The sequence below is a fragment of the Culex quinquefasciatus genome, chromosome 3 (assembly GCF_015732765.1).
Source record: "Culex quinquefasciatus strain JHB chromosome 3, VPISU_Cqui_1.0_pri_paternal, whole genome shotgun sequence".
Taxonomy (NCBI): Eukaryota; Metazoa; Arthropoda; class Insecta; order Diptera; family Culicidae; genus Culex; species Culex quinquefasciatus.
Window position 1 is genome coordinate 131788697 of NC_051863.1, and position 19277 is coordinate 131807973.

The 19277-nt window shown below is 37.8% G+C and overlaps 4 protein-coding genes across 6 annotated transcripts in view; all 4 read left to right on the forward strand.

The window, feature by feature from the left end:
• Positions 1–6976, forward strand: part of LOC6049586 (cAMP-dependent protein kinase type I regulatory subunit) — a 115856-nt gene extending 108880 nt beyond the window's left edge. For all 3 annotated transcript variants that reach the window (XM_038259954.1, XM_038259955.1, XM_038259956.1), the window contains exons 3-5: positions 2339–2558; positions 3023–3177; positions 3244–6976. In XM_038259954.1, the coding sequence (XP_038115882.1) occupies positions 2339–2558; positions 3023–3177; positions 3244–3465 (597 nt within the window). In that variant the 3' untranslated portion in view covers positions 3466–6976. The remainder of the gene's footprint in view (positions 1–2338; positions 2559–3022; positions 3178–3243) is intronic.
• Positions 6977–11257: 4281 nt separating this feature from the next.
• LOC6049585 lies at positions 11258–12137 on the forward strand. Its single transcript, XM_001866280.2, has one exon. It carries the CDS (start codon positions 11394–11396, stop codon positions 12060–12062), a length of 669 nt encoding a protein of 222 aa, XP_001866315.2. The 5' UTR covers positions 11258–11393; the 3' UTR covers positions 12063–12137.
• A 3902-nt stretch (positions 12138–16039) lies between these two features.
• Positions 16040–17055, forward strand: LOC119770688. The gene has a single exon (XM_038266021.1). It carries the CDS (start codon positions 16045–16047, stop codon positions 16693–16695), a length of 651 nt encoding a protein of 216 aa, XP_038121949.1. The 5' UTR covers positions 16040–16044; the 3' UTR covers positions 16696–17055.
• A 99-nt stretch (positions 17056–17154) lies between these two features.
• On the forward strand, positions 17155–18279 carry LOC6049584. The gene has a single exon (XM_001866279.2). The coding sequence runs from the start codon at positions 17405–17407 to the stop codon at positions 18077–18079; it is 675 nt and encodes a 224-aa protein (XP_001866314.2). The 5' UTR covers positions 17155–17404; the 3' UTR covers positions 18080–18279.
• Positions 18280–19277: the final 998 nt, after the last annotated feature.

The window sequence follows — 19277 nt, forward strand, 5'->3', positions numbered from 1 at the left end:
TAAAAATATTAATAACTGCGACTATTTTCAAAAAGTAACCTAAAAACTAACTTAATCCACCTATGTGGTTGAAGCCTTCCTCACTTTTTACCAACAATGGGTAATATGGTTTGGACACATATTTCAGATAATTTTTTTTAGATTCAGAAAAATAAGTACACAGATATAACTTTAGTGGTCATAACTCGAGACAGGGTTGCCAGATCTTCAATGTTGTGGACTCGTTGGAAAGGTCTCTTGATTACCTAACCAACGATGGGTCGGGTGATGGATCCGGACATCGTTTGCATACATTTAATTGAGATCCGGCTTCAAAAAAGTACATAAATATCACTTAAGTGGTCATAACTCGAGACAGGGTTGCCAGATCTTCAATGTTGTGAGCTCGAAGGAAAGGTCTCTTGATTACCTAACCAACCATGGGTCGGATGATGGATCCGGACATCGTTTGCATACATTTAATTGAGATCCGGCTTCAAAAATGTACATAAATTTCACTTAAGTGGTCATAACTCGAGACAGGGTTGCCAGATCTTCAATGTTGTGAACTTGTTGGAAAGGTCTCTCGATTACCTAACCAACGATGGGTCGGATGATGGATCCGGACATCGTTTACATGCATATAAATGAGATCCGGATATATGTGAAAACACATTTTTATACATAACTTTTGAACTAGTTATCGAAACTTCAAACAATTCAATAGCGATGTATGGGACCCTATACCAAGTCGATTGCAACTGGTTTGGTCAAAATCGGTACACACACACAGACATTTGTTCAGTTTTCGATTCTGAGTCGATATGTATACATGAAGGTGGGTCTCCGAGCTTTTAATATAAAGTTCATTTTTAGAGCAGGATTATAGCCTTACCTCAGTGAGGAAGGCAAAATGGCTATTTCTTGAAGACAACGCCACTTTATCAAAATTTTGCTAAAGTACTTTATGATAACAAATTCGATTTTCGTCGAAAAATGAAGTTGAAAAGATTTTGCGATCAATATTTCGATTTTTTTGAAAAAATCGGTATTGATTCAAAAATTCATAACTCAGTCAAAGATTTTTTGCCCGTTCTGAAAATTTCTGAAAAGTTGGCATTTGATGTCCCCTAAAACATATCAGAAAATCAAAAAAATAAAAATAGTGTTTTTTGGCAAATCAAGTTTCAGTGACAAAAAGTAAAATTAAAAATCACCAATTTTTTTTACCGTGTGTATTTGTATGGACGAACACAGTATGTAAAATTTCTTCTTTGGTCTAAGAAAAATTCTCACAAAGTTTAATCAAAAACAAAAAAAAAACTCAACCCATTTCTTCACTCTGAAGAGCTAATATAACTTTAAATATGACATTCTGACAAAAATATGCTTTCATTGGAAATGAAAAATTTCAAATTTATTTGTTTTATTATTGATATAACCCCTAAGGAAATTTGTAAAATCGTTGACAATTTTCTAAAGGAGATATTGTTTGGCAATCTCTCAAACACGAAAAAGTGCGAGTTTGTTTGTTTGTCATAGTCTAATATCTCCTTATAAAGGAATAAAGGAATTGAGCTCGTTGAGGCGTTCTTTAGAAAATTTTAAATTGATGTTCCAATTTTGGTTTAAGTTTCCTTTTCATTTCGCGAGATATTGAAATACATTGTAAACTTTTAAAACTGACTCCCATTAGATTGACAGAACCGATTGAGATAAATCTGCCAAACAGCAATTGCATTCTCTCACCGCCGCTTTATTTATATTTATCGTTTTTCCTAAATACTGCTCATGGCACAAACAAACACGTATCCAATTCGACAGCTTCGCTCAGTCAGAACTCGAATGATAATAGCACATTGATGGATCTACTCTCTATAAATAAGTCGAAACCTTCAACAGGTGGATGAAGCGGGGGGAGGGGCTCATTTCAAAGTGAAATTTTTGCGCTTAGAATCATATATTGCGAGAGCGAACAATATTTATAACGGTGTTTTTTTTTAATGCGGACTAAATTTGTGCAATGTTTATTTATGTTTGCTGTGTTTTTGATTGCCGTTACAAACAGAGAGAGAGACTTTGTAAACATGTGAGTGATTTAATAGAGAGAGAAAAAAAAAATTGAAACGTTCCGTTCGTTTTTGCCATATTTATAAAACAATCAATTACAGTGTTGGAACAGTGCTGCCAGTATGAAAAATTTGAGCCGCCAGAGTGATGGTTGTTGATTTTTGAAATTGCTGCACATTTTTCAACTGACTCAGCGCCGAATGAGTACACTCAAATGAAAGACCTTTGACAGCTAATGACGATTTTCAATCTTCTTTCCACTGCCTCGCGACGCAATCCGCAACTGTAGGTCTTTGTGAACAGCGAACAGGTGACCACGATCGGCGAGGGTGGCAGCTTCGGCGAGTTGGCCCTGATCTACGGGACGCCCCGTGCCGCCACGGTGCGCGCCAAAACCGACGTCAAGCTGTGGGGCATCGACCGGGACAGCTACCGGCGCATCCTGATGGGGTCGACCATCCGGAAGCGCAAGATGTACGAGGAGTTCCTGTCGCGGGTGTCGATTCTGGGTAGGTTTCGGTTTTTGAGGGGTTAGGATATGTTAGCGGAATTCTAGAGTTTTTTTTTTTGAATAGGTCCTATAAACATATGAAAGACAATAGTTTATGGGACCTTTTCAAAAAAACTCTGGAATTGTTGATTTTGGCAAAAGATTTGGTAAACGGCCTTTGGAAGCCAGATAACACTTATACACAGAAAAAAAAATCAATTCCCGAATATTCATGAGTATGGTGCATTTGCAATATAAACAAATTCATGAACACAATTCACGATTTCGGGAATTGACTTTTTCCGTATACAGCAATTCAGCATTAGAACGTTTTGAAATATGTGAAACATGTGTAATCTGGGTTGTACAGACCTTGATAAACTAGGGTGATACTGTTTGTCAAAAATTGTGAAGATTTGGGAATTACTCAATAGTTAAGATGTTTTTGAAGTGAATTTGAACTAATTTCCGTGCTAATTGTAGAGAGCCTGGACAAGTGGGAACGGCTTACGGTGGCGGACGCGCTGGAACCGGTTACATTCGAGGACGGCGAAACGATCGTCAAACAGGGCGAGCCCGGAAACGATTTCTACATTATTGTCGAGGGATGCGCCACCGTTAGGCAGAAACGAGAAGTGGTATGATTTTTTGTCTTAAAAATCTTGAAAATTTGAAAATATCTAAATTTCATCTAAAAATTTTAGAACGAAGACCCCGCCGAAGTGGGCCGGCTCGGCCCGAGCGACTACTTTGGGGAGATCGCCCTGCTGCTGGACCGTCCCCGGGCCGCCACCGTGATCGCTCGCGGCCCGCTCCGGTGTGTCAAACTGGATCGTGCCCGGTTCGAGCGGGTACTCGGCCTATGCGCGGACATTCTCAAACGAAACATTACGCAGTACAACAGCTTCGTGTCACTATCGGTCTAAATGTAATAAAATAACAGAAAAATAACAGGAGACAAAAACAAGTATCACAAAAACCAAAACAAAGGAAAGCTAACTTCAAATGTTACAAACACAAAATGATCCCCCCCCGTCACCCCTTGGAAACCGTTTATTTAACGACAGAACAAAACAAACTCTGCATGATGCCTGTATTTAATTTTCGAATAAATCAATGTGACAACAATGGAAATTGCTGTGGACCCCAGCCCCTTGTGGCGAGTCTTTGTCATAGAGCTGTTTACTTAAATTAGAGTAAAGCGAGCGCGAGAGAGAAAGAGAGAGCGAGAGAGCGAACATTTTTGACGTTACGTTTAGCAGAAATCATCATCGCCAAATCGTGCAGTGAGACATCAAGCCGGCACTCGGTTGCAGAAAATCACAACCTGTGTTTTTTTTTGCGGATCCTGCTTCTCATGTGATCTGCATTTGAAGCAGACAGGCGCCGGTAATGACCAGCTGTCAAATACGTTTTGAAAAGCACTAGATTTTTCTCAAATTAAGACAAAATAACTCCTAAGATGGGTTGCTCTACATAAGCGCGTAGATTGCTAGTCATTACCGGCGCCTACATGGTCAAATTGAAGGTTTCGAAAAAATGGAAAAAAAAATGTGACCACGTTTTCAATGACAATTTATTAGAACTTTTCATTTTAATTTCACCATAAAATTCTGGAAATTTTCAAAATTTTAACAATCTTCCTTCACCTTTTTTTGCTGATCTAGTCAATATTGGCGCCTGCCTTGTTCGAATGCAGATCTCAAAAACGCGAATAAATATGAGATTATTAAATTTATCGATTGCTAAATTGTTATGATTTCTTGGAAAATTTTACCTAAATTACCTGAATTTGATTTGACACAAATTAAAGTACATACTACAACCAGATCAGTACCGGCGCCTGCCACGTCAAACTGCAGATCGAAAAAGAACGCGTTGAGGAGCAATTACTGAAATTTCTTGCTGAAAAACGGTCCGTTTTCTTTGCAACCGAGTGCATCACAATCGCGGAACGAATCACAAGAGCGCAACCGTGTGAATCTTATTATCTATTCGCCGTGACATTATTAGTGTATATTTGGAGCAACAAAAATCTAGCGAAACTGCGCTACACCGTGTAACAATTAATCGCGAGGAATAAAAACCGCCAACCGATGTGTATTTTAACAAAAAATATTGTGAATCGTGCAAAACAGCCATTTTCCGCACGCTTCGCCGAAGGAGAACGAAGTGTGTAATACCACTAGCTAGATATGTCTTTTTTCTCTACAAAATATCTGCAAACAACTACATGAGCGCACTACTAGTGTTGAAAGGGGCAAAACACACACTGAATTATTAGAAACGGAAAACCACAAACAATAAGGAGCGAAGCAGGAAGCTTAATGCAAAACGTCGTCTTTTAAATTGTGTGACTAAAATTATATTGAAAAAAAAAAGAAGGTGAAGAAAACAATTCAAATGGTGCGAAATAAGCTAACTAGCGAAACGGGAAGGGTTCGAAGGAGGGTGAAAGGAATCAGGTCAGAAGGGACAAGCCAACTATTTTAGGGAAAAATAAATGCTTAATCAATGAATTATTAAGTATGACGGAGACATTTTAACGCGCCAGGAGGCGATAATCAGCTGCGCACGCACCTTAGAGACATATTTAGAGTGGTTTTGCAAATCACGGGTGACTTGTTGGAACTTTTGAACCTTTTTTTGTTGAATGTCCTACAATTTAGGACATTAGGACAAATGCTTTGAGTTGGACATTATGGTAAAGTTCTCTGGTGTAGGACATTCGGGGTTGAACATTAGGTCAAAATGACAGCTCTGGTGTTGAACATTAAGGTAAATGTCCTCATCGTTGGACACTAAGAAATGTCTTAATTTTGGTCTTTAGGGTAATTTACCCTAGTTTTGGACATTGTTGTCAAATGGTATTGTGTTGGACGTTATTATAAAGGAAATAATTGTGGAAAATCAGGGTAAAATGCCCCAGTGTTGGACGTAGGTCCTTAGGACATTCAAATTTAAATAATTTTTTTAAGGTCAAAGTTGACGACAAGTCACGTGGGTTTTGCACTTTTAGAAACGAGATTAGTAAATAAAATATTTAACAAATCGAGTGAGCGTGGGGTGAGGAGTGAGAATTAAAATGATGGTATACATTATTATATTAGACACATGTTGAAGGGGAACGCATGTTGGCACACAAACACACGGTAAATCTTTCTCTCCGTTTTAACTGTTAAGTGTACTATGACAACACGTGGATACTGTTAAGGACCGGATCGGTAAAATAGTGCTGAAAGAATTATTGAAAAGTGGATTTTTAAATTTGGATTTGTAACGAGAAATTATTTGGAATCTTTTTTTTCAACTTTAATTCAATTCCAGTTGGAATTTTTACATTTCATCACATTAATCGAATCTAGTGAAGAGAAAGTAATCAACGACCCGCCAAATTGAGCCCCCGTAATGATAAAGCAACTTAGACATCACAATTTCGTTACCCATTAGCAGCTCGAATCTTCTTGCTTTCCTAATGCGTACTGGTTTCCTTTAACAAAATTTAAAAAAAAACGAAGCAAATATTGTCATCTTAAATACATATATTTATACATTGTAGTGTGGATTCATTCAACTTAGTATAGGAAAACAAAACAAAAGTTTAAATTTCTACACGGTATCGTTACTTCTATCGGCAGCAGAGCAAAAGCTGGATTCCTTTAGCTGAAAAAGGCTGGACCTTTTCGTGTTTGACAGACAAAAAGCACCTTAAAAACTAACACAAGCACTACTAGTTGATGTTTCGTTACGAACTACTACTCTTAATATTATAAGTTATGCGAACTAGCGCAAATCTGCACCTTTTTTTTTAGATTTGAAGTTGAAATTCTGACAAGCAAAGTTCTCCCAATTAGTAGAAAGTGCGTTTGCATGCCAAACTCTAGACCAGTAGGGCAACCGGAAATAGATTCAAACTTCTTGGTAGACGACCCAATTACAACGTTTCCAAATTTCCGCTGTAGAGCGGTCTTCTCCCTATCTCTTAAACCCATCTGAACGATTAGAAAACAACAGTGAAAAATATACCTAAAATCGAAGTAATAGTATTATTAAGAATTGGCTGAAAGAGACTCTATTTGGTTTGTTCTCACAATTTTCAGTTTAACAACTCGCGACTAATATTTGAAGAAAAATCCCCTTTCGGCAAATTCTCAACTGAAACAAAAATGAATTAATCTTTCTCACATCTTTTAGACTTAAGTTCACTATGTAATGCAAAAATCAACAAACACAAACACTTTGAGTAGAAGTTTGGAGAAAAGAAAAAAAAAACGTTCTAATTGTTTATTGCTTGTTTAGTGAGACACATTTATTCAAACACCGTAGAAATATGTATTTATACACGGAAAGTGTGTGTATTTAACACGTTCATTTACTATCATTTAGGTTCTAAGCAGATACGTACAGAAAAACTAATAAACATGATGGACGAGAAAAGTCGCGGCGTCTGCTTGATTTTGCTGAGAAATATGTCCTTATTATTGCCTCGCTATTTTTAGACCACGTTTTCCACTTTTCCTCCGTCGAAACCGACTGGTTTATCGACTTTATTTTGCTGGGCGAGATAGGACGCCGTCTATTTTTAGACGATGACTCAGCACTTTTACACTCTTGAACTTAAAAAAACCAGATGGCAGCACGATGTAACGCCACGTCCCTATCGAGAAATTAAAAGTGCAACATGGAGTTAAACTTTCTGTCAAGCTGCTGTGAAGTTTACCATGCCAGTTGCGAAAGTTTAACTCCATGTTACCGGCTCACATCTCTCTTTTTAATTTCTCGATTGCTCAATAGGGACGTGGCGTTACATCGTGCTTACATCTGGTTTTTTGAATGCAAAAGTGGAAAAGTGCTGAGTCATCGTCTAAAAATAGACGGCGTCCTATCTCGCCCAGCAAAATGAAGTCGATAAAGTAGTCAGTTTCGATGAGAAAAAGTGGAAAACGTGGTCTAAAAATAGCGACGCCATCCCCCTATTCCATGTCAACCCGACCCTCTCTGATGTCAATGAAACTTTGTAGACATGTCATCCTAGGCATATATAAGCCGTTTTTGTGTATATGGAGCCAGTTACACTCGATAATGACATTTGAGAAGGGCGTAAGTGTTTTAAATATTTTTGTATTTCGTAATTTAAATATTGCTGTATCTCGAAGCCGTTGCATCGTATCAAAAAGTGGTCAAAGACAAACTTGTAGGAAATTTGACGGGCTTTCCGAAAAAAATACACTGAAAGAAAAAAACAATCCACTTTTATGAGATTTTTTGATTTTTAAGTTTAAAAGTCAAATTTGAAGGTGAGCCCACGATTTTTTTTCGTTCAAAATTTTTGTGAAAATAGCCTAAGATGTTACAAAAAGACTCACGAAAAATGCAGGATGGAGCAACTCACCTAAAAAAATACAAAAGTCATTTACTAAAACTGTTTTTTTGAAAAGTGCTCTAAACGTCAAAATTTTCAAAAGCCGAATACGGGAATCGATTCTCCAGACAATTTCACATAAAAGTCTCCATATTGACCATTGTTCTAAGTCCAATCCTTGTGAAGTTACAGCGGTTTTAAAAATAAAAATGTTGAAAAAATAGGTTTTTTGATGGTTTTTGCCAATTTCTATATGACAGACTTGATTTTTCAGTCTCGAAAATATTTTTACCGGAAAGTTCGTCCAATTTCCCATAAGTTTGTCTTTGACCACATTTCAATTGGATGTATGGGCTTACAGATATAAGCTAATTACATTGCTCATAACTGAAAACATAATATTTTTTCAGTGTAGTATAGTAACCTGGATAGTAAATTAGCAATATTTAAATTACAAAAATACAAAAATATTTAAAACACTTACGCCCTTCTCAAATGTCATTATCGAGTGTAACTGGTTCCATATACACACAAATGGCTTATATATGCCTAGGATAACATGTCTACAAAGTTTCATTGAAATCGGAGAGGGTCGAGAAAAAAGTACTTAAAAAATTCCTGTTTTGGGCTGGAATTGCTCTATTGCGGAACTTCCTCGAAACTAGGTGTCTGAAGGCTTGAAACGGTAAGGCAATTGCAAACCTATTTTTCCACCTAAGCTTCCATCCACTCCTGGATTCGAACTGGCGACCTTTGGATTGTTAGTCCAACTGTCTACCAGCGACTCCACCGGGACAGGATCCAGGGAGACGACCTGGACTGAGCTAAAGACCTAACCTCGAGGTTAGACCGAGGCCAACATTTACTTCCCCGTTCGACGGAAGGCGTAATCAGTCAAATCTCGTATCGAAAAATGTCACCGGGACCTTCTGGGATCGAACCCAGGCCGACTGGGTGAGAAGCAACCACGCTTAACATTACAACACCGGACGGCATAATGTTTGACGGCTATGTTTTAATCACATTTATTTTGAAACTGATACAGCTAATAGATTTGTTCTAACAAGAGCAAGAAATAAACTAAAATAAAACTTACTGATTTTGCCAAGTTAAAAAAAAATGTTTTTGTAATTGTAGTTAACAAACCTCTATAATTATTCAAAATTTGTTGAAACCACTTCTTGAGCTTCTCTACCAAACTCAGTAGACCGATTCTTCGGCTCCTTTTCAAAAAGTTTTTTTGCTCTTGAGGTAAGAAAACGCATTCAAAGCACATTTTAATTATTGAATCATAATAAAAATGAAATCTTTCATATAAAAAATCACATTAAAAATTGAAAAAAGCAACATTTTAGTGTAGCTTCGCTAAGAATCGGTCAGTATAATTCCATACAATTCTGTTTGTTTCATTGAAAAGATTAGAAAATTTCGCAAAAGTTTCATTTTTAACATTGAAAATCGGACCAATAGTTTAGCAAGATATCGTCAATTGAAAATTGCAGGCTCAAATATTTTTTACAATTCCATTGTGAAACTAATCACTTTTCCTGTCATTCTCGAACGGCGAAACAGCCTACTTTTCTGTACCAAAAATAAAAGTATCGAATAGAAACACTTTTCAAAACAAATGCTGAAAAGTTCTACCTTTCAGCACTGAAATGGATGCTGAAAAGTTGAACTTTTTAGCACTTGTTTTGAAAAGTAAAGCCGGGTCCGGTGGCTCAGTGGTTAGCGTGGTAGCCTCTCACCCCAGTATGGCCTGGGTTCAATCCCAGACGGACCCGGTGACATTTTTCGAGACGAGATTTGCTTGACCACGCCTTCTATCGGATGGGGAAGTAAAACGTCGGTCCATTTGCGTAAAAGAGGTTTTCGGTGACTCACCACACATAACCTTCGGACGCCTAGAAATGAGCAGAAACTTGCAACAGAGTCCACAAAAGACCCGGGGATCGTTAAAGTGGATTACTTTGCTTTGCTTTGAAAAGTACTACTTTCCAACATTGTTTTAATCTGAACGGTGGATTGACTAAATACATGGACATTATTTGACATACCCGGTTTCCAATGTTTCAGAGAGAAAATAAAAGAAAATTTTCTCAGTTTTCAAAAATATTTTTTTCAATGGTGCTTTTCTTTCAATAAGTATTCTGCCGCTCAAATCAAGTCCGTCCTATATGTAATTTTGTCAATATTGAGTTAATGATGCAGTTTTTTTTTCGAAATCATGTAAACTATGAGAAAAACTAATAAACTTCAGTACTTTGTTCCAGAAAACCGTAGAAAATTCACTTTCTCGTGAAATTCTAACACGTAACTTTATAGGCGGGACAAATTTGACTTGCGTTTTTTTTTCGGCTTGCTGTTTTTACATATGGGACGGACTCGATTAGAGCGACAGTATTTTTTAAATACAAAAAAAAATCGAGAAGGAATCAAAAATTAATAAGCAGATATAACTTGAAAACGGTACACTTTATAAAAAAAATTGTTAAGTATTTTTTGATAGAAAAATCAAAAAGCAAACATTACAAAATATTTTCATAACTTTTTGTCCAGATTTTCGATATTTTCCATAAAACACTATTTTTTTATAAAATTTATATTTTCTAAACCAGATTTTGCACGATCACGCACTATGGCTCAGAAGATGTCTTTTTTAGTCTCCTAAAACATAAAAACTGATAATTTTTTTTTTTTTATAAAACCGGTTTTTTTTTTCGTGTGTCTATTTTTTTCCGAAAAGTCCTAATAATAATCAACAACTTTGCCCAAGACACCAAACCTTCTCAATTTACAGAATTTTATACCCCAAAAAAACTGATTAAGATAATTTCATTTGGTATCGGAAGGAACCTTGGAAAAACCTGGAATTTACAAATAAAAATGTGGTGGCCACCAGTTCAAAAGTTACGCTTAATTTTTTTTTTACTTTTGGAATCGGGTTTCTCATTTTGTTGAGTCAATAACTGTTATGTTGTAGACATAATTTCGTACAACTCAGGTTATTGTTATTTGAACAACGCATTGATTCACAGTACCTTCTCGTATAGATTTCGTTTGGATTGAGTGTATTACAAATCGATTCTTTGAGTCAGCACGCGGGAATGCTTCCAATTTGGAGCATTCCCTAACTTAGCACATAGCTTTGGTTTTGAAAATACCCACACGTGTGTGGTGTGTAATTTGGAGTAACTTAGTCAGAACAAAATATCACAACCGAATGAGAAAACCCATCGTATCACTGCCTCCTTACGTCCCGCGACGGTAAATCACACCAGAGTCTGGATGAAACTAACAGCTGGATTGTTTAAAAGTCACCACCCGTCAGCGTTCGACATCCATTCTGTCGCGAAACTTGCTGTGGTTCGAATAGCTCACGCTGCTCAATATTAAGACTGTCGTGATTCCCATTACTTAACAGTTATTACCGATCAGAAGGGAGTTCCCGGCTGAAACTTGTCTCGCTCTGCAAATCTCAAAGTGTGTGACATGAACGCGATGGAGCAAACCTCGGAGACGAACCTCGTTTTTCGACGGGCCACCGGCGAGGACCGGGAGGCTGTCCGCGAGGCCATGGCCAAGTTTTTCTACGCCGAGGAGACCGTTACGGTGTGTTACTACAACGGCAGCGAGGTAACGCGGGACGATATGGAGTTTTCGTTGTCGCTGATCGAGCACGGTTACGTCACGCTGGCACTGGACGGTGACCGGATCGTGGGGCTCACCGGAGCTGGAACGATCGCGGCGGACGAGGCGGCCAAGCTGCGTGAACAAGCCGAAGCAGCGGAAACGGAAAAGTTTGGAGATATTTTGCGCTTTTTGGCGCACATGGCCGAACACGGGAACGTCTGCAAGCGATTCGGAGTGGAGCAGGCGTTCCACGTGTACTTCATTGCCGTCGATCCGGACCTCCGCGGGAAGAGTCTGGCCAAGCAGCTGATGGAGATGCAGTTTGAGCTGGCGGCACAGCTGGGCGTTGCGGTGATGAGCGGGGACATTACCAACATTCACGCGGGGAGAATGGCTCTAGGAATGGGACTGGAGTGTGTCTACACGGTGCTGTTCAACGACTACCGGGACGAAAAGTCCGGCCGGCAGGTGTTTGTGACGCAGGAACCGCACGAAGCGAGGACGTTTGTGGCGAAGCTGGAGCAGTGAATGTGGTGCATTTGTTTAATTTTAACTAGTTAGTTTGTATGTTTTAATGAATAAATAATAATTAGATCATTACAACACGTGTTTAGACTCATGAATATATCTTCTCATGGTAGATGCGATAAGATCTATAAAAGTCACGCAAACATCTACGTTCAGAACTAAGACTGATGCATTCGCATACAGTATCGGTCAAAAGTATATGAAAATAACGTCGCCCGGTTTTCAGTCCAATCTTATGAAATGGTCTACATAAACAGAATGAAACTCCATGCCATTTTTTTTATTGGTGGAGTCAGTTTTTTTTTGGGACACAAAGTTTTATGGTTCAAAAACGTCATAAATCTTAAAAAAGGCTAAACCTAGGCAAAATGCATCTAAAGGGTTGCATCTAATGCTACAAAGTGCGGGGTGAAGCATCTCAATTGGTTCAATCTTAAGGGAGTTTTTGGCATTCCCATTTTCCCATTTTCTGGTGATTATTTTATCATGTTCGTGTTCCTGAGTCGAGTCAATTTTACAATAGAAACATGCATATTTTTTTTTTATTTTTATCCGTTTTAACCCTTTAAAAAATTTGAGCTGTAAAAAATTGCTGCTTTTTCTGTTATCATTTGAAACCAACTTGATTTTCAATAAATGTGAATCGAAGATTGTTTTAAGTTTTATTTTTTAAAGGGTTTAAAAGGATGAACGTATACATTTTAATGCATGTTTCTAATGTGAAATTAACTCAGGAACACGAATATGATAAAATTATCACCAGAAAATGGGATCTATCGGGTCTCCCGAGCAAAAATTCGCAAGATTTGAGCAATACCCACAAATTTTGACGATTACATGTTTGTTTTAACATTTTAACTTAGAAAAAATGTTGAAAAAATGCACCATTTTGGACTACATATTTTCAGATATCTTTGAAGCATTTCTCGGCTCAGCAAACGACAACGAAAGATTTTTTTTCGTGGTTCGATTGAAATTGTTAGTATTTAAATTTCTACAAAACATCAAAGGAATAAAACAAATTAGATCTTAAATGACATTTTCATTGATAATACTTGTTGAATCGATAGTTAACTTTTTTTTTCAGATGAAAAAAGTTTACTTCTTTTCAAACTTTTTTTTTTCATCATATTGTTAATGTTAAAACGAAAGTGTAATTGATAATTGAACATTGAAAATCGGACTGTTGATTCAATCGATACCGAAATTTGAAAATGTTGATCTGTTTGGAGGGCACCAGACAAACTTCAATTTGATTGTTTGATTGTTTTTCGTAATTTTTAGATTGCTTTATCTTGAAATCGTATAAAAAGGGGTCAAAGACAAACTTGATAGAAATTTTACAGGTTTAAAAAAATACACTGAAATAAAAGTAAACACCACTTTAATGAGTTTTTTTTAAACTATTAGGTTTAAAAGATAAATTTAAAAGTGAGTCCACGATTTTTGTTCATTTTTTGTGGAAACAGCCTTACATGTGGCAAAAAGTCTCACGAAAAATGCAGGATGGTCCTAAAAAAAATACAAAAATCATTTATTAAAACTCGGTTTTATGACATGTGTTCTAAACGTAAATTTTCGCAAAAACCCTCGTTTCTCCAGACACCTTTACATAAAAGATGTCCTAGGTTCACTCGTTGTGAAGATACAGCGGTTTTAAAAATAAAAATGTTTGAAAAACATTAGATTTTGGCCATTTTTCTATGTAAGACTTGATTTGAAACTTTTCACGTTTAGACCACCTAAAAAAACAGTTTAACATTTTTTTTGTATGTTTAAAGGAGAGACATACTAGTCTGCATATTTCGTGAGGCTTTTTGTTACATCTTAGGCGATTTCTACAAAAAAAAATGAACGATTAAAAATCGTATGCTCACTTTTTATATTGGAGCAATTCTCTAACAAAACCGGAAATGTATTTTTTTGTATTTTTTTTTTAATTTGGCTCAAACTTTGTTGGGACCTTCCCTATGACCAAAGTAGCTATTTAGTGTTATTGGTTCACCCATACAAGTCTCCATTCAATTTTGGCAGCTGTCCATACAAAAATGGTACGTAAATATTCGAAAATCTGTATCTTTTGAATGAATTTTCTGATCAATTTGGTGTCTTTGGCAAAATTGTAGGTATTGTTGAGGACTATGCAGAAAAAATAGGTACAGGGAAAAAAAATGACGATTTTTTAATTAACTATTTTTTTCACAAACACTCAATTTCTAAAAAACCGTTTTTTTTTTATTTTAGAGAATTTTTGATATGTTTTAGGGCAGCGATTCTCAACGGGGGTACCGGGGCTACTTGATTTACATGGTAGGGGGTACCAGCCTAGAAGAAGGTTGAGAATCGCTGTTTTAGGGGACAAAAACCTGCAACTTCTGAGCCATAGAGAAAAATGATCAAAAATTCTACCGCCGAGTTATGGGTTTTTAAAAAAAAACAGTGATATTCGGAAAAAAAAATATGCATGCATTTTTTTTTGACCTGGTTTTTTATGTGAAATTGATTTGCAATCGAAAAGTACTTTAGAGATTTTTTGGGCCCCGATTTTAAATATTACCACCGAAAGTTTGATTTCAGCGAAATTTTTGCAGTTTTTCGATTTTTATAAACAGTGACCATGAATGACCACTTCTGATTTTTTTAAGAGTTAAAAAATCAAAAAACGGGCGTTATTTTGAATGTTTGGCCCTTTTGAAATGATAGTCTTGATTCAAAAAGTTTGAAATATTGCTTTCGAAAAGATCGGAAAATTTTACAAATGTTTCATTTTTTAAATTGAAAAACGGACCATTGCTGAGATATCGTCATTAGAAAATGGAAGGCTGTTTGGGTGAGACTTAGAAAACTTCAATTTTCCTGTTTCTTTTTATTTAAGTCGCTGTATCTCAGCATCCAGATTATGAAAAAAAAATCTCAGCAACCAGAGGTCCAATCTTTACAATCTCTTAGGGGGTGGGGGGGGGGGGTGTTTGTGATTATCCACGCACCATACAAAAAAAGATTTTATTTGTATGGAAATTGTCCACGACGCACAGTGGTTAAGTGGAAAATGGATTTTCCGAAAAATGGTGAAGTTTTTGAGCTTTGGTGTCTTCAGAAGAGTTGTTGCAAATGAAAAGGGGCAACTTTTGGTTTGGTTGAACTCTTCAGGAATGTTTTTGGGATTTTTTTCATCTTCTGGAAAGTTAAAGGGCTTGCCAATTCAAGCAACTTTGTCGAAGACACCAAAATTTTATCTCGTAATCTACGCCTTCTACGACCAAACTTAAAGAAAGCATCTGAGCAAACCTTCAAAAATCAGTTTTTTGAACGTGGCAATTCAGGGTTAGTGTCAATTTGGATTTGAGGGTCAAAAGTTACAGCCATTTTAAGGTAAAAAAGATGCAAATTTAAAACTCAAATTTCTCAAAAAGGCGCAAGCCAAATTTTAAGCACCAGGTTGCATTTGAAAGAGGAGATTCAGCACTACAATTGCTGAAAAAATCTTAGGGGTGTTTTTCTTTAAACTCGAGATATCTTCATTTGAATTTGAATAAGTCTAATTTTCAAAGGAAAACCATATGGGACCACCCTAACGAAATTCGAAAATTGCCCAAAAATATATGATTTTCCATGTAATTTTGCCCGCTGATTCAGAATCTGGCCTCAGAATTTATCCAAATTGTCAACAAATTGATTTTTGGTCCTATTTTGGGTTTTTTTTACTTATTTGACTTTTGAACTTAAAAATAAAAGCAAACTATTGCAGTGTTGCAGTGTAAATTCCGAATTAAAAAAAATCCGCGATTCAAAATAAAAAAAAAGAAAAAAACGTTTTTTTATCACACTGCATATGGTAAGCAGCTGTGATTCTTCAAAGCTTCCCAAGATAAAATCTCCAGAAGGTCACGCAAACGCCTAGAACTTTAACTGGCTGCACGTGGCGGCCCGTTTCAAGCTGCAATATCCCTTCACTTAGCTTAGTTACAATCCGATCATTGAAATGTGCACAACTGTTGAAAAACTACCAAATCCTTCGTACCGCTTGGCCACCGTAGCTGATCGTGAGGATCTTCGCTCGGCACTGTTGCGCTTTTTCTACCCGGAGGAAGGCTTGAACGTTTGCTACTACGGCGGAAGTGACGCCGCTCCGGACGATGTCGAGTACTACGTGAGCATGATCGACGAAGGGTTTACGGAGCTGGCTATAGATCTGGGAACGGGTCAGATCGTAGGGTTCAGCATTGGTGGATTGGTAGAAGCCCAAAGTTTTACCAATTCGTCAGTAAAGACGGAAAAGTTTGCGGATATTTTAAAATTTCTTGAATTTATGGCGAAGAACGCAAATTTGGCGAAACGATTTGGAGTTACGCACATTTACAGCATCTACGCAGTCGGAGTGGATCCACGGTTTCGCCAGCAAGCCATTGCCACCGCCCTGATGGAGAACCAGTTCGAGATGGCTCGAAAGAAGGGGGCTGCGCTGGTTTCGGCGGACACTACCGGAATTAAGTCTGCGGGCTTGGTGAAGAAGCTGGGCATGGAAGTTGTCTTTTCGATCGCGTTCAACGACTACCGTGACGAAGTAGGCCGACAGATATTCGTGAGTTCGGGTTCGGAACTGACAGTTCAAACAGTAGTGAAACGATTTTAGAAGTGTTGAATAAAAAAAACTTGTGCTTGCTGTTCACTAGCCAGAGTAGTTTATCTTAAATTTTTACTAAATTATCAACTAATTTCCCTTATTGTGAAAAGTGTGACTACATATCATGAGAAAAATTCTCGCTTACATTTTCAAAAGGTTCTATGAATATAGGAAACCCATGGGGCATTGGTGGTTTTGAAAAAGTATTCTAGAATTTAAATACATCAAATGATCGGACACAGCCGTTACAACCGCAAACCGCATTCCATGGCAATTGCACAGCTGTTCGCACAACGTTAAACCAGAATGTTTGCAGGTAGTACTGAAATTCTAAGCCTAAAATAAATCACGATGCAATTGATCGAGAAAGATAGAGTTTCAATACAAGCAATTGCAAAGAATCTCAATGAATTATTGTGCAACAGGTTTCATTCATATGAGAAAATTTTATGTGTTTTCAATCAAACCGCCTAACGCCCTTGTAATCACTATAGCTCGTGTTCAATTCTAATTGGCTGCGCCGGCCGTTCCTACTGTTAACAATAAAATGTAGTTCGTCTCGTCACCTTCCCAGACTACACGGTTTACACGACGCGCAGCCTCCACCCAACCAACTTGTTGCAGATTTGTACGCACATAACCTAAAACAATTCCCACGCGTAGCTTTCCTGGGCACGTGCGTACGACTCGTTGTATCAGTTGGCAGCAGATCGTCGAAATGGCCATACCAGCAACCGCCGCAGTTCCCGAGATGACCGTGTCGTACCGTTTGGCCACCGAAGCGGACCGAGAGGCCCTCCGGGAAGCTTTGCTGCGGTACTTTTACCCCGAGGAGGGCGTCAATACCTGTTACAACGGCAGCCCGGAGGTCGCCCCGGACGATGTCGATTTCTACGTGAATCTAATCAACGAAGGCTGCACCACGCTGGCCATCGAGGACGGAACGGGCCAGATTGTGGGCTTCTGCGCCGGCGGGATGCTGAACGGGGACGAGGCCCAGAACATGGCCACGTTGGCGCAGACGACGGAGACGGAGAAGTTTGCGGACATTTTGCGCTTCCTCGCGTTCATGGCCAAGCAAGCGAACATCGTGGAACGGTACGGCGTGAGCAACATTTACTACATGTACGGAGTGGGGGTGGACCACCGGTACCGGCAGCGTTCCGTAGCCAGCGCCCTGATGGAGCAGCAGTTTGAGCTGGCGCGGAAGTTGGGTGCGGCCGTCGCGTACGGGGACACCACCGGGGTCAAGTCGGCTGGGATGTGCAAAAAGTTGGGCATGGAGATTGTGTTTTCGATCGCGTACAACGACTACCGGGATGAGAAGGGACGGCAAGTGTTTGTGAGCTCGGATCCGGATCTGATGGTGCAAACGGTGGTGAAGCGGTTGTGAGCGTGGTACATATGTGAACCGATTGGTATTATTAATGGCGGATGAAAAACGTGACAAAAAAAACATTAAGGTTTCCTAAATAAGACGAGCAATATTTGCGATAAACATATATTCTCTTCTTCCTCTCCAAATTGCTTATTGAAAATCGAAGTACAATACAAATTTATGTTATTTCCATGATTAAATAAAAACAAATGAAAAGATCAACCATTTCATGTTTGTTCAATTAAACTCTTTTCTCTTTTTATGTTTCACTAATCAGTGTTGCCATCTCAAGGCCGGGTTTCAAGCAGACATGCATCCGCCCAAACTCCTCATTTAGAAGAACTTGTTTGGCATTTCGCGTATACAGGCATGCCAGATTTTGAAGATTTTCGGGCACATCAGAAAAACGCAAATTAGTTTAACTTGATGGCTAAATAATATTTTACAAATCTGTTTTTGGCAAACGAAGCATTGTTATCTTTTTCGTGAGTAATTCAATTAATTAAAAATCATCGAATAACATGGCAAAACCTAGGGCAAAACAATACGTTTGAGCATTGAGCCTGTGCTCGAAAATCTTCAAATGTGGCATCCCTGCGCGTATATGATTCCAAGCATGTTGTGCCAGTGATTAGAATACACTTATTATGCTTATCTTAAAAGCTCCACACTCAGCGAAAAAACTATATGTCGTCCGTAAGTTGAACCTTATAGACGTCATACAGTCAAAGAATATCCATTAACAATATTCATGGCTTGCATAAGTTTCTCATATAGATTTCGTAATTCAAAGGGAAAACTTATACAAATAAAGCTTTTTATGTATGAAAGCCATACGTTCTTTGAATTCATTAGAAATATATATATTATCTTGTTTTATAGAAAAAATAATTATAAGGTGTTCTTATGAAAATCACGCATGGTGTAACCTTAAAGAATTCATGTGGTTAACTTATACAAATTAATGGGTTTGCCTATAAAATCCTTAATTTATATGGCATGCTAATAACATTTATATTTTTTACAAATAATTTCGTTCATATGCGAACCATATATATTTTAAAGCTTTTTTTTGGCTAAGTGCAGAATACCCGGAGAGATTGATTGAAAACCTTTTAAGAGAGAGAGTAAAAAGTTCTTACTAAGAACAGGTTTTATTATGCCACATGCCATGGTTTTTTCATAGCACAAAAACATGATTTAAATTACGATA